The following is a 14,541-nucleotide window of genomic DNA, read 5'->3' on the forward strand; positions in this document are numbered from 1 at the left end:
TCCTGATTCTTTCACTAAATGTTGGTCATGTTGTGAATATATTTTTCTGTTGTAATCCGTATTCCTTACCTCTTGCCTTCATTTAGCTGCTGGAGGAGTGCACTGAAAAACTGAATCTGAACATGGCTGCACGACGAGTGTTCTTGGCAGACGGCACTGAAGCACTAGAACCTAAAGACATACCCCATGATGCCGACATTTATATTTCAACTGGAGAGCCCTTTTTAGATCCATTCAAAAAAATTAAAGGTAAAAAAACAAAGAGTATATGGCTTAAGGGGTGCAATTAAAAATGTTTTTCACCCTGTCTTTTTGCATGGTTTAACAAAACGAATGTTTACTCATTTAGAGCTCAGTAAGAGGATAATGTGCTTAATGAAAGAAAAATCTACTGACAGCCATGTTTATTGCCCTTCATTAGCATTGGTGCTTAATTTAATATAGATCTGAATAGACATTAGGGAGCCTGCAGGAGGTTAAATGGTGAAAATATAATAAATTATATCAGAGATTATTGAATTTACTCTTTAGTTTCAGTGACACCCAACAGACACAATTCATTAGGTTTATTACACTAGGAAGAAAATAGTTCAGCATTTCAGATTGCATTTATTAATTTAGTCATTTGACCTTTACAAAAAATCATTAAAATAATTATTGGGCTGTTTATACAACAAGGTGGAATATTTACCCTCACATGTACCCTCAGATGTGAATGTTTTGTTATTTTAAAATTGTTCATTACAAACATTAAAGCTTCCCCACTCCATTTCATCCCTTTTTCAGTACAATCATCAAATGATATTTGTACACACACACACACACACACACACACACACACACAATGCTGTTTCTGACTCATTTACTTTTGAAATTTGGATGTAAATATTGTTTTCATTCATATTTTAAGATGATGGAGTACATTCTGGGATTTTTACAATGAATTCTGATGAAGTTTTACAGAATTAACTTAAATAGTGTTCTGTATCAAAGTCACAACACTCCTACGAAATACTTTCTATTAAATCATCAAAACAGATGGCAGTTATGATAAGCTAACAATGTTAGTTAGAATAAAAATTAGCTAGCTAAATTATTACAAAAAGCCAGATGACTGATTGGGAAATTTTATGTTTGTTAAGGATCAACCTGTGTAACCAGTGTACCATTCCAACAAGAGACAAAAATTAAATGCATTTTTTTTTTTGGATTATAAAAATACTTGAAAAAAAAAGTTTTTACAGCTGGCATAAACTTGTGGTGCCTAAAAGTGCAATGCAGTGCATTCAACAATGGATAAATAAATACATTTTATAAAAGCATTTAACTAATGTGTATGTTTTATATTTCTTTGCTCTGAGCATTTTTAGCCTTTTCTTATGTACTTATATTTTCTTTCTCTCTTTTTTAAAGCACCGATGGTTTATTTTTTCCAGTATATTTGAAAATTACTTTTGTTACCTTGAAAGAGCAGTTTCTAGCACAAATATTTTTACTGCTAAGTGAAAAATTTCAGGACAACAGTAGCTTGTAATTTTTACAGAAAGTTGTTGCTTTAGTATAATGTTAGTTTAACCTAGAAGTGGTAATTCTCTTATATAAATAGATACTACAGTGATGAGTATTATGGAAATGTCAATGAATACATACAAATATTGACTAGTAGTTACTCTATGACTTAAGTTCTATAAATATGCCTTTTATTTTTATTTCCATGGAGCTATTCATGAGTGATTAAAGTATTTAGATTTTAGTCTGCCAACTGAGCTGTATCACATAAATACATTCACCTCTTGCTTCCATAAAAACTTCACAAATTATATTTATGATAAGATATTCCTATCTCCTACATCGTCAATTATGCACTTGATATGGTGTTACAGATAATATGAAAATCACCCTGAATATGATTACAATCCATTGACTACAATTTATTTAATTAACAGTCCATGCATACAATAAGAGAGAGACAAATCTTAATATTTTTTCTATCAAGTATGTAGCATAGTCACACCAATACACTTTAAGATTTAATAAGAAGGGTTTTACTGTTTCATTAAACAATAATATTAAATAAATACTATTTTGTCTCATATCATAGGAGATACTGAAATGAAGCTAATATTATTGTAATATTTTTATACAGCTATAGTTTATTATAAAATCTTCAGGGTATTGATACTTTTATTATAGTTTTTCCATGCACATGACTTGTTAAGAGTGGATTTTCAAATTCATTAAGCAATTCTCTCTCTCTCTCAAGCCAAATTAAAAAAAAACACTTCTATGCTTTGTCTGCATATCTTTGGCAGTGTTTCACTGTGACATGCACTGCTGTTCTTTTAGCACCAAAATGTTGGCACACATTACTGAAAATTTCATACCATCCCTTGCTGGATCAGCAAGCTTAACCTACCAAAATCTGGTGTTGTGCAATGGTTTTTGACTGATAATCAATCTTTTTACTGCTCGACAGTTGTTGCTGGGACACAGACTAGAGCAGGTGGCAGATGTGTCTTGTCTTTTGAGAAAAGAAAGAGTAGGTGAGCTTGGGCACAGAGTAACATATTGTGTGTCCATTACAAGGGCTGCATGAGGGTAAATATAACAGGAAAAAGTCACCAATATAAATAGAAACTCCACCAATAGCATCAAATAGGCCTTTTTACAGTCTGGGTTACAAGTTTAATAATATTGCCAAACTAAAATAAATAATTCAAAAGCATTCCCTGTACTGGGTCACCAGAATTCCAGTTAAAATTTGCCTTTAAAAATTTTATATATTCCATAATCATCTTTGTTTATGCTTTTATTATATGTGTAGAATGCATGTCAAAAGTATCTTATAAAAGTACAAATAGCTACAGTATGTGGGAGGAAATTAATATGTTCTGTAGGGTGTTCTTCCCCTAGCCCCAGAAGCTTGTCAAAAAGCACCATCTAAAAGGTCGGGGAAAAAATTGGCTTGACTGCATAATGTTGCTTATCACAAGACTTGAGTTGCTAACACATAGATAAGAACATACATGAGCAGTAAATTCTTTCTGCACAGAATAGAAGCCCAATGATGTATTCTTAGAGCCTAATCCTGCAAATATTTATACTTTTGCGCAATCTTATTGTAATCAATGAAACTACTTACATGTGTAAAGTTACTTACACACATAAGTGCTTGCAGCATTGATGCCTTCATTTGAAATCTGTATTTCAGATACTGGGTCAAGCATACGCTCTGGCATAACTTTAAGTGGTACATCTTAGATATCACTGTGATTCATATAGTATAAATTACCTGAAAAGAATAGAACTCCCACTGACATCCATGCATTTGGGCCTGTTCACATCAGCCTTGAATTTTGTCCACTATTTCTTTGGATTTGTTCAGCCTTTTAACTTCCTATCATAGTGATTGGGGAATAATACTTAAATTGATTATAAAGGAAAGTGAATAAAGATTCAGATATACGTTCACTTGCACAATACATTTTAGACCCTCAGCTAAAAATGAAGAATAAAAAAAATTGCTGTATTTTATTTTTATTTAATATTTATGTTAAAGGCTCCAGTCAGTAATGAGGCCCAATTTTTAAAGGTGTTTAACAAATACGAAGGTAGACACCATCTCTTCCTCTCAGTCATACAAAGACAGCTTTGGAACTATTCACAGGGTACAAAGTTAGGCATAAGCATAAGTCTTTATAGGATGAGGGCTTAAGATTTAATGCTCTGTACCAGGGTGTTTTCTTGTCGTAATTTACATATACTGAAAAGCACTGAACTTATTTAATTAGGAGTTTAACTGGAATTCTAAAGCAGATGTATAACTGAGCACCTATTTGCCACACATTTTAAGAATTTGTTTCTTAAAGGAATTGTGAATTCTTTTCAGTCATTCTGTTCACTGCTTTTTGTTTCTGCTGAAAGCTTTTATTATACCCCGAAGTCTCTGCAAATGAATGACAGCTCCTTCCAGATGTCCACAATGTGCTGCTTTCTTTAATTGACTCCAGATTCTTTCTATTGATTTAAATCAAGTGACTGTGATGCGCAAGGCACAATCACTTGATTATCTTTTCTTCAGAAAAGTTTGTGTATGTTTTGGTGTATACTATACGTCATTGTAATATATTCTCTTCCAAGATTCCTCTCCTATTCAATAATTTGTATTGTTTGGCTGTGTTGGCTATCTCCTTTGCTTGGGGCTCATAGTTACCCATGGTGGAAGTACAGGGATTTTATCTAGGTGATCAGTTTCAGCCTTAGGGCAAGTCTACACTAGAAGTGCTACATCGGTGCGATGGGAGAGCTCTCTCCCGTTGGCATAATTACTCCACCTCCACTAGAGGTGGAAGCTATGTTGGTGGGATAGTGTATCCTACTGACATAGTGCCAGCGTGGACAGAACTTAGGTCACTGTAAGTTGCATCACTCAGGGGGATGTCTTTTCACACCCCTGAGTGACATAAATTAGATTGACTTAAACAGTAGTATAGGCCTGCCCTTAGGCTGCAAACATGCATGTGCTTAACTTTACTACTATGAGTATGAAGCTATTCATAGTAATAAAGTTAAGCAAGTGCTTCTGTGTTTGCTGGGTTAGGGCCTAAGTTACTGCTGCAGGCATAAGAGTAGCTCATCATACAGTGCACATAAGATATCAATGAAACACTGCTTGACAACCTTTCCCAAGAAGACACCACCTTCATCCAACTTAACAGTAGCAGTCAGGCTTTACACGTGATCTCAATGCAGTGTTATGTGATTTCTAAGGTCCTATATACACTGTAGAAACAATCTTAATGGGGAAGAACAGTTTCTAACAAATTATAGAACCTATATCAACAGGGCCTTAGCTTGAGGGGTCCCTCACAGGAAGTGACTGACTGACATTCTGAGCATGCTCAGAATAGTCTCCTCATTCTGCACACTCAAAGGACAAATGAGTTCTTCAGCTCCATGCTAGAAGCTTCATCAAGCATGTGCTGACATATGAACATTCTGTTGCCCTGTGACACATGAGGGATGGGAGTTTGAGAACGGAGTCAGGGGACCCCAGTAGAGAAATTTCTCTAGGCTTTCCAAACCAAATTAGGATGGTGTCCCAGCAAAGGTTTGGGGAGTATTTCTTCAGGCTTTCCCTCTGCAGGTGGTGGTGTAACAGCAGGAAGCTTTCTCTATCTATGAGTGATGAGGTGCCAGCTGGGAGGACTTCAGCAGTTTTCCTGTAAGAATTGAAGCCTTAATAGGGGACTTTCTCCAGCCTCCCTCATCCCCTTGGCTGAAAGCGCCACAGTGGATTGTGGAGAGGGACTTTCACCAGGTTTTCCTCCTCCAGGTGATAGTATCCCAAAAGAGGGAGGCAACTTTTCCGGGTATACATTTCATGAGTCTTCAGGATCCCTTAAAGTGTTTGAATCAGCCTTGGCTGGGGCATCCAGTTATAACCCTGTAGCCTTCAAGAGTTAAAATATTGTTTGGTTTTGCAGGGTAGATAAGATTAGAGAGTGTATTAATCATGTTCCCAAATAGTGCTGAAATCCTGCTAAAGACCAAGGTTATAGAACAATTCAAGAGCATGCTTCAGTCTCATTTAAACTGCAAGACAGAACTATGTAATTTTAATAGCTATTTATTTAAAATTTATTTATGTAAATTTTTTTACAACACATCACTGACCATCATCATCATCATCACTCTTTTATCCCTAGCCCTACACTTGCTTCCCTCTTACACAGGAGAAGTAGCATCAGTCCAGTGGAGACTGCTGTTTCCTCTGCACCTTCCCTTGCACAGGTGTAATAGGCAGTTCATAGTTGAACCTACTGTAATTACTGGGATGCAAAAGGAATGTATGCTAAGTTTCCAGTGGCATTCTCTCCACAATAGACCTATAGCCCAGAGTGAGGAAGCAGTTGTGTACACAGTTTGTCAGAGAAAGAGACACATATTACATCTACGCTTCTTAAGTGCAGGGGGCGCTCAGGTATTATAGTGATGGGCACCATGTGGGAATTTAGATAAATAGATCTAAGATATGTATTATCTGGGAGATGGAGGTTATGGAGCCAGGGCCGTCCCTAGCTATTCTGGGGACCTACGCAGCCCCCCCCACTGGGGGGGGGAGGCCTCTCCGGGGGAGGGAGCAAGGGGGATGGCCCCAGGCCTCCACGGGGGGGGGGGGGGCTGTCTTGGGGGGCAGAGGGAAACCACCCCCCAGCACTCACCGGTGGCGTGGCTGGGGCCAGGTCGCTGCACTTCGTGCCGCCAGTGAGTGCAGGCACGGCCCTGCTGCAGAGCTCAGGGGAGTGGGGCGGGGCTGGGGCAGAGCAGGGGTGGGAAGAGGCGGGGCTGTGGCAGGGAAGGGGTGGGGCAGGAAGAGCCGAAGCAGGGCCAAAATTCCTGGTGCCCTAAGCAGCCGCATAGTTTGCGTATGGGTAAGTATGGCCCTGTATGGAAGCCTAATCTGAAGCCTGAGTGACTAAAGTTAGGTTACCAAATCCATATGTGAAATTTCTGAGTCCCCAGAGCTCCCAATCATTTCAATGGGATTGTGGGTGCTCAGCACTTCTGCAAATCTGGCCACTTTTATTTCACTACCTAATTTAAGGCACCCAGGTTTTAAAATTTTAGCCTCAGGCCTCAATATTGCAATTTACAATGCATAAGAGGTCCCCTGTACCAGTGTAGAATCCCACTGACGTTCAGGGGTGCTATATATGGCTGCAAAGGTCAGCCTGCATATTGTAAATTGTAAGATTGTTTATCTGGAAACAATTAAGAAACTAGATGCCCAATGTCCATGTTTAGCTCATGTATTAATCTGTGTGAAAGATTTGGCCTTTGAAGGGTTTATAAAGACTGCTGGAATAGTAGGGAAGGATGACTGCTCCTTGCATAATCATACTGTATTTGGGATGTCTAAAATCCAGTCAGTTAGATCTGGAGGCCCTATCAAGCAAAGCAGTTAAGCACATACTTTAAAAACAAAAATAATTTCATGGATTTCCATGAGATTACTCATATACTTAAAATTAAGCATGTGTGTAAGTGGTCAGCTGGGTCAGGGCCTTGGATAGGCTGCCTGATATTGTTTGATGAAATTTGAAATTGCCAGTCCATTGTTAAATTCATATTTAATTTTTCTTTTTTCCCTCTCCTTAAATAAATCTGCAGATATGTCTCCAGAGATTGAAAATATCTTGTAAGGAACATTAGGGATGGATATTAGGAATAGGAATCTCAGGAAGACTTTCATTTTAATGATTCTAACTCGACCGCCTAAAGTCAGAGATAAAAATCACCATTTTCTAATTTTTTTTATTTCAGGCAAATAATTTGAGAAAATGTTTGTCATTTCATGAGTTTGTGCTGACTATGTATCAATAATTTTGAGGGACTGCGAAGATGAAATTGGGTTCCCCCATCACAGTAGTTCATACATACTTACATAGAACTTATTCATCGACCTAAATCACTTTTTAAAAGAGGTTAAGTATTTGTTATCTTAATTTTACAGAAAGGGAAACTAATACCCAGATATGCAGATTAACTTTTCCCAGGTCACACAACAGGGAATAGAACTCAGTCTTGTGACTCACAGTCCAGTGCCTTGTCCACTGGTCCGAAATGTATAGATGGGTATCTTTAAAATGGCTGGCAGGCACACTTATGTCAATTCTTGGCACAATAAAACTCTAAATATTAATTATTTTTTGAAAAAAAGCAGGTAAGCAGAAATGTTAATTTTTATTTCAGTGTTTGACTTTTCTATGTCTCAAATTAAAATGGAAATTACCTTAAAGAGTTTTTGATAAAAGTTTATAGATCTCTCTGGAAATGGGATTGCAGTATTGTTGTAACTGTGTTAATCCCAGGATATTAGAGAGACAAGGTGGGTGAGTTAAAATGGAAATGGGAAACATTTTAAATATATGACGCCGGAATATTTGACTACTGGTTACTAATTTATTACATTTAGTGACAGGCTAGGGAACCCTTATTATTTTTCTTTGTCCATACAGCAATTGTTTTTTTATAAACTGTTCAGCGTTTTGGTACTTTATTTCTAATTATCCTAAACTGAATCCCCTCTATTAAAACAGGTGTGCTTTAGACATTAAAATGATTAGTACACTATCATTCTCATTTCTACAACTCTATCTAACCCACTGTGCTATATTGCATTTAGAGCTATAATTTGCAGTAATACTTGAGTCATCAGGTCTGTATACTAGAAGTGAAACTGAGCATTATGAATTAGATTTTCCATCTTTTATATATTACATTGTAAAGAAGCAGTTACAGAAAAATCTAATCTCCAAAAAGAGTTCTTGATACTATGCTTCAAATCTATATTTAAATGTGGAGAGAGAAATTTTCTTCTAAATACCATGTGATGTACAAAACAAAATAATTTGCTGTGACAGAACCTGATTGACAAGCATATGTGTGAGCACATTTAAAATAGGCCATCTTTTCTGGTAGGAGTAAATGTCAGTGAAAATGATGGATTCTTACTATTTAATTATTGACTGATTTAGAAATGTTTCAATTCCAAGCTGCATTCCAAATAACAGTATAACACTTTTTCTCATAAGCACATTGAAATGTAAATGCTCTGTCATATTTTATTTTTCAAAAAATGCATCAGCTTAATGAACTTGGAGTTACACATTTTTATTATAGATTTTAATGTAATTAATAGTTGATTTTTAAATACACATATATTACTTTTGCATTTGTAGATAATATGTATCTGTTTAGCACTTTCCCTTCAGCTCACTTGACTCCTGATATCAGTATGAAGATCTTGGAAAGTACAGCATGGAGATATTGTAGGTTACAAATGTTCAGTCCTGAATTGTCTTATTTCAAAGTAGAATTGGACACCTTATTTTTCACTTTACTTAGGAATTAGGCTGTTCATATACTGAAGTTCTGTTTGCCAGAAAACCTCCTTGGTGTTGCCACTGAGAGAGATGCCATTAAAACTCAGATTTAATTTTATTTTAAAGGCTCATGGCAGAAGTTTTATTGTATTCTTTAACTACATAAAATTTCAATTCAGATTAACCCCTTAGTTTTCTGCAGCCCTCATTTCTTATGGTCTCTTCCTTGACGGCACCCCCCAGTGCCTGGATGTATGGCACCCAGGACTAAACTTCAATCCCTCACTTAGTCATAATCTCATATAGACAGCTGGATTCTCTCATGAGGGTGCCTTATGCCTGAATACGGAAGTAAGGTCCTATCCTTCATGTGTTATGCTTTTTCTGACTGTATATTCCTCCTTTCCCAAGCCCTACCCCTAATTTTGGAACCATAGGTCAAAACATACATATTATTCCTGCAACAACTCCTATCCCAAGTGATGGAAGACAAGTCCTTCCAGGTTTGTGGACTCCCATTGATGTCATTACAATCACACAGAATATATGTCTTTGGTTTTTAACTACTCTTCCCTTCCCAGGAGATGGCTTCTTGTCCCATCCCATGAACCCTTTTAGAGGAAGGTAAAAAAAGCACGGTGGCCTGGGCAATCTGTCATGGGTTAGTTGGATGGCCTTTTGCAGGTCTGGAAAGAAATTTTCCCCCCTAGCAGATTGGCTGAAGCACCATGGATTTTTAACTTCCTCTGAGCATCCGGCAAGATTCATAGCTAGGAGAAAGCAACTGAACTAGAAAATTTTAAATAAGGCCTAATTAATATATATATATAAAATTTTAAATAAATTTTAAATAAGGCCTAATATATATATATATATGTATATAATTTTAAAATATATAATTTTAAATTTTAAACATTTATACCACCAAATAGGGCCCATATTCCAGGTGGAAGACGTTACTAAGGAAAATACCTATTTTTTCAATAGCATAACATTTTAATTGGAAAAACGTCTACTTAATATAGCAGTAATTACATAAATGGAATTATATATTATCAACAAGATTAAAACTAAATAGTCTTTCTAATATGCTGCTAATCAGAGATGATTTATAAACCTTTTGTGTGTATAGCCATCATTCCTTAGTTTATGGATTTTGACTTTATGGAATGATAATGCTTACTGTGTTGCATATTTATGTAATGCCCTAAGGGTAAATATTATTACTGTGTTTCCAGAACAGCTGTGTTTCATACAATAGAACTACAAGTGATCTTTAATCAGTCTGACTGGGGCAAACTATAAGTGAGAGGACACCTTATCATATAAATAGAAGTACAATCCTGGTATGATATAAATATATTCTAAATAGTGAAAAATATGAACTACATTCATTAACAACATAAAGTTCATTTTAATCAAATTAACCATTTTTTTCTCCCTGTGTAGTGTTAAAATAAAACAATCTACAAACTTTAATGGGACTGTCCAGGTTCAGGAGTCTACCCACATGAGTACAAGTGCAGGATAGAGGCTTTAGATTGTAAACTGTTTGGGGCAGGGACCATATCTTTTTATGTATTTGTATGGCACCTAGCACATGGAGATCCCTGAGGCCTCTTGATAGTACAGTAATATAACTATTAATAATAATACTAACCTATATGTTGAAAGATAATATGTGACAAACAATGGGCTAAATTATGCCTTCATTGATCTCACCATGGAAGTAGTGAGACAAGTAGTATGTGTTAAATGTGGAGAGTGCAACTTTATTTAAATTAACCATTAATTTAACTGGGGGTTACAGCTTCCCAACTACTACTCCTCAGGACCATACCAATATGGATTTCAAGATGACCTAATATGTATCAGAAACCAGAAGATGTAGGAGGGCCTTATCCACACCCTTCCCCTTACCATCACCTAAGGAATTTTGTCTGGATAGCCAGAGTCCCAGCCCCTTTCCTTGCATGATGTAAATGAGATGGTCTTCAAGCTGTGCAAAACACTGAGGCTTGCATCCCTCGTACACCATGCCATTGCCCACAACCAATACCTAATAGTTCACAACAAAGGTGCCAAATTGACCATTGTTAACCTGAAATCTGCCCTAAAATTCCTCCATAAGTTGTGACAATTAAATTACTGACACACCGGAACACCAACATACTTCCACAATGTGTATAATACTGCCATCACCAGTACTAGCGAGGCTTGCTCCATGCCTGAAGGAGCAGCTACTGAATGAGGCATTCTTCACTCCCAACCCTTCCTCTAGCCCATATATATCTATAGATATAGATATCTCATAAGACTGTCCATTGTAGCTGAGTCCTTGCAAGAGCTCACACCAGCTAGTGGGCATTTACAGCTATTCAGCTCTTTGGAGCATTTACATGGGTGTAAATGTCGGCAGAATTTATACTCAATAACATTACCAAGTGATAAGTTATATCTTCTGAACTTTACTTGTATCAATTCTCTAGTTTCTGGTGTCCATTGTTCTCTATCCTGATGCTATTTTCAGTGTTTTTGAACTGTCCCTATATAGCTACAATAATTTATAATGTATGCAACATTTTTTAAAATAGTGATTTCCTGTTTTAATTTACAAACTAGAGTGATGTTGTTTTTATTTCACTAAGGAAACACTAGACGTGATCTTTTCCCAATAAAAGTAAAATAATTAAAACATTTCTTGTTTTACTTTTTTTAGGAAAAAAGTCATAACTTTTGTAAAGTAGGTTCAAGCCTCAAAGTTCATATTAGGTGAAATATTGTGACTACTGATGAGTCTCTGATCTATTTTGTGTTGTGGTTCCAAGAGAAGTATATACAAATATTTTTACAACCTAAGACTCTTCACTTTAAACAGGTACAAATGTCAGGACTTATTTACATGAAGAGTTCATAGATAAGTTCAAGAGAGGAGGTGACAATATTTTGATTGGCATAAAAGATGGGATGTTTGTAATTTTAATCAAATTTGAAATTAAGACATACCTCAAATAATATGTCAGACTAGTGTTATTGAGTTTAAAATCTAATGACAACCACTGTCATTATTAGTTAAATATAGCCATTGCGCCTATGGCAATAAATGATGACACTTCAGAACATGCAGAAACAAAGAACACAAGTATTTAAAGAAAAGGGAGTGACTATAAACTTAGTTGAACACAGGAATGTGACCTGGGCATAATGTATTTACTAAGCACATAGGCAATTGTATTTTGGACAGATGTTATTGAACACAACATTATGTTTTCTTACCCGCCAGTGCATTCAGATCTCAAGCTGCACAGACTTGATTTGCTGTTTCATATTTAATATCATAAGCCATAACTACTTTGCAAAGTCATAATAATAAATATATTTTCAATGTATTTCTCAGCTACAATATTGTAGCTTTGAAAAAAATTCTAATAATTTTCATAAATGTAAATGAGCATAGAAAAAATCTATATCCTCTTTTTAGTAGTTTTTAAAAAGTTATTTTTCAGAGTAGAATTTATGTAGAATTATTGTAGGTGTAATCTGCTTACTTAATTCCACAAAAGTAAGTGAAAGAAGAAAACTAAGAGAGAGAAACAGTAGGGGAGGCACAAAAGAGTACACTGTATCAATACAGTTGGAGAAACATTATCAAGTACTTTCACACTTCAGATCTATTCATTATTTTTATAGTAGTGTTAGGGACTTCCCCAGTACCAGAATTTAGCCTCTATGGTGGAAAGAAAGTAATCACGGTTCAAAACATGCCCTTCCTGTGATGTAGCTGTTCTTCTTAATGATGGGCACTCAAGGTGCCTTTTTTGCCTTGGAGAATGGGCAAATCCCTGCTAGAGGCTCAATTTGTTGCTCCTTCTGCAAGAGGACAAAGAAATGAGAGAAGCACATCTTAAATATTTTATCCTGGAGAGCTGCAGCTGAACACGAAGTTCCTGGGCTTTCTCTTTGAAGACACCAAAACTTCTTCCACTGAATGTGCAGTTGATACCTTTTCTTCTGTAACTTCTACTACAGACTTCAAAGCTTGGTCTATAGAATGGGAGATAGGAAGTGGGCTAGGGAGGGCAGCTGCAAGGTGTTCTTGGGTGCCTGGTCTTTAGTAACTCTCACAGGGCCTTGGGCTGAAGCCCGGTGGAGTGGAAGGACCCAAACTCCCCTACCAACACCACTCTGCACTGAGGAACTGACTGTCTAACCATTAGGTAGTGCTTCCATCAAGTGCCAATCATCACAACTTAGTGGAGAACATGGGAATATGCCTTGGGTCTGCTGTAAGACCTTGAGAAGAAAAAAGAAAAAAAGAGAGAAAAAATTGACCTCAACAAATCTTTGAAATGGCTGATGGACAGCCAATAAAAACAGGCGGCCCAACAACTGCAGCAGCAGAACCAGATGTTCAACAAATAGCTGCCTAACAACAGCAGCAGCAACAACAGCCCCTCTGGGAGTTGGCAGAGCAACCGCAGGAACAGCAATATCACCTGGTTCAATATGTTGCAGCCATTTTACAACCCCAAGGAACATGCATGAACGTGGTAGCCCCAAGGCTCACAATGATTACAAACCTCCCAGGAAGACTCATGAAAGTAGGGCTGGGGAATGACCCCAAAGCTTTCCGGGTCGCTACAGCAGCTTGATTGCCAGCTGAACGCTGGGCTGTTTTGCTAGCACCATGTCTTACCAAACCTGCTTAAGCTGCATACTGGAACCTTGACACCACGGAAGCCCAGGACTATGATAAACTCAAGGCAGCCATCTTAGAAACCTTCAGTATCATGTTGGAAACCCACTGATAGCACTTCCATTTGGAAGTATTTCCACAGGGAGCCCGACCATGAGCAATGTCCAGAGTCTTAAGAACACTGCTGGTGGTGTCTCCAGCCCAGCAAACGGACAGGGAAACAGGTGGCCAAAGAAGTGGTGCTGGAACAGTTTACGCAGAGGCTCCCAGCTGGAGGGTAAGAATGGGTGTTGTGACATCAGCCTCAGATGTTGGCTGAGGCAACCAGGCTAGCATAAAATTACTTAGTGACTACAACCCCAAAAATGAGGACACCCAAGATCGAAGATGTACATCCCAGGGGCCAATGACTGAAGACCTTTGGGGCCATTGTGGGAGATGACCACCGGGCCGCTGAATGCCAGGTTCGACCTCCCGGATGGCCCACAGCTATGACAAAGCTCTGGAAGACTGTTCCAAGGGGAGGAAAGAGTTGGAGGAGGGACTGATCCCAAAGGAAGACCCACCATGAGTGCCACACCTCCCCCAGAACAGTCAAGGGGTAGAAAAAACCTCTTAGTTGGGACTTGCTTTTTGTACAAGCAACAAGGTCATTTCTGCTGTGACTGCCCCTTCATGGATTACTCCTATGGGCAGGCATGGGTGGTAGACACCAGGGCTAGAAAAAGAGGCCTGGCCAAGGTATTAGTCCCTGTGTGGATCAATGGGGTAGAAGTTCCAGCCCTAATAGACTCAGGTGCAGCCAAAAGCTGATCTGAGAACAACTAACATGAGTTGGAGATAACCCAAGGGAAATCATCTGTGTCCAGTGCATGCATAGTGATGTACACCCTTATCCCATGAGGGAAGTACAGTTCACCGTGGGAAGCCGGACAGAAAAAGTATGGACAGGAGTGG

The 14,541-nt window shown here is 37.7% G+C and overlaps 1 protein-coding gene across 1 annotated transcript in view; it reads left to right on the top strand.

Moving 5' to 3' along the window:
• DCDC1 (doublecortin domain containing 1) overlaps positions 1–14,541 on the top strand; it is a 411,407-nt gene that overhangs the window by 52,633 nt on the left and 344,233 nt on the right. Inside the window, 1 exon segment of the mRNA XM_077819961.1 lies at positions 87–249. Within this exon segment, the coding sequence (XP_077676087.1) occupies positions 87–249 (163 nt within the window).

The sequence above is a fragment of the Eretmochelys imbricata genome, chromosome 6 (assembly GCF_965152235.1).
Source record: "Eretmochelys imbricata isolate rEreImb1 chromosome 6, rEreImb1.hap1, whole genome shotgun sequence".
Classification (NCBI taxonomy): Eukaryota; Metazoa; Chordata; order Testudines; family Cheloniidae; genus Eretmochelys; species Eretmochelys imbricata.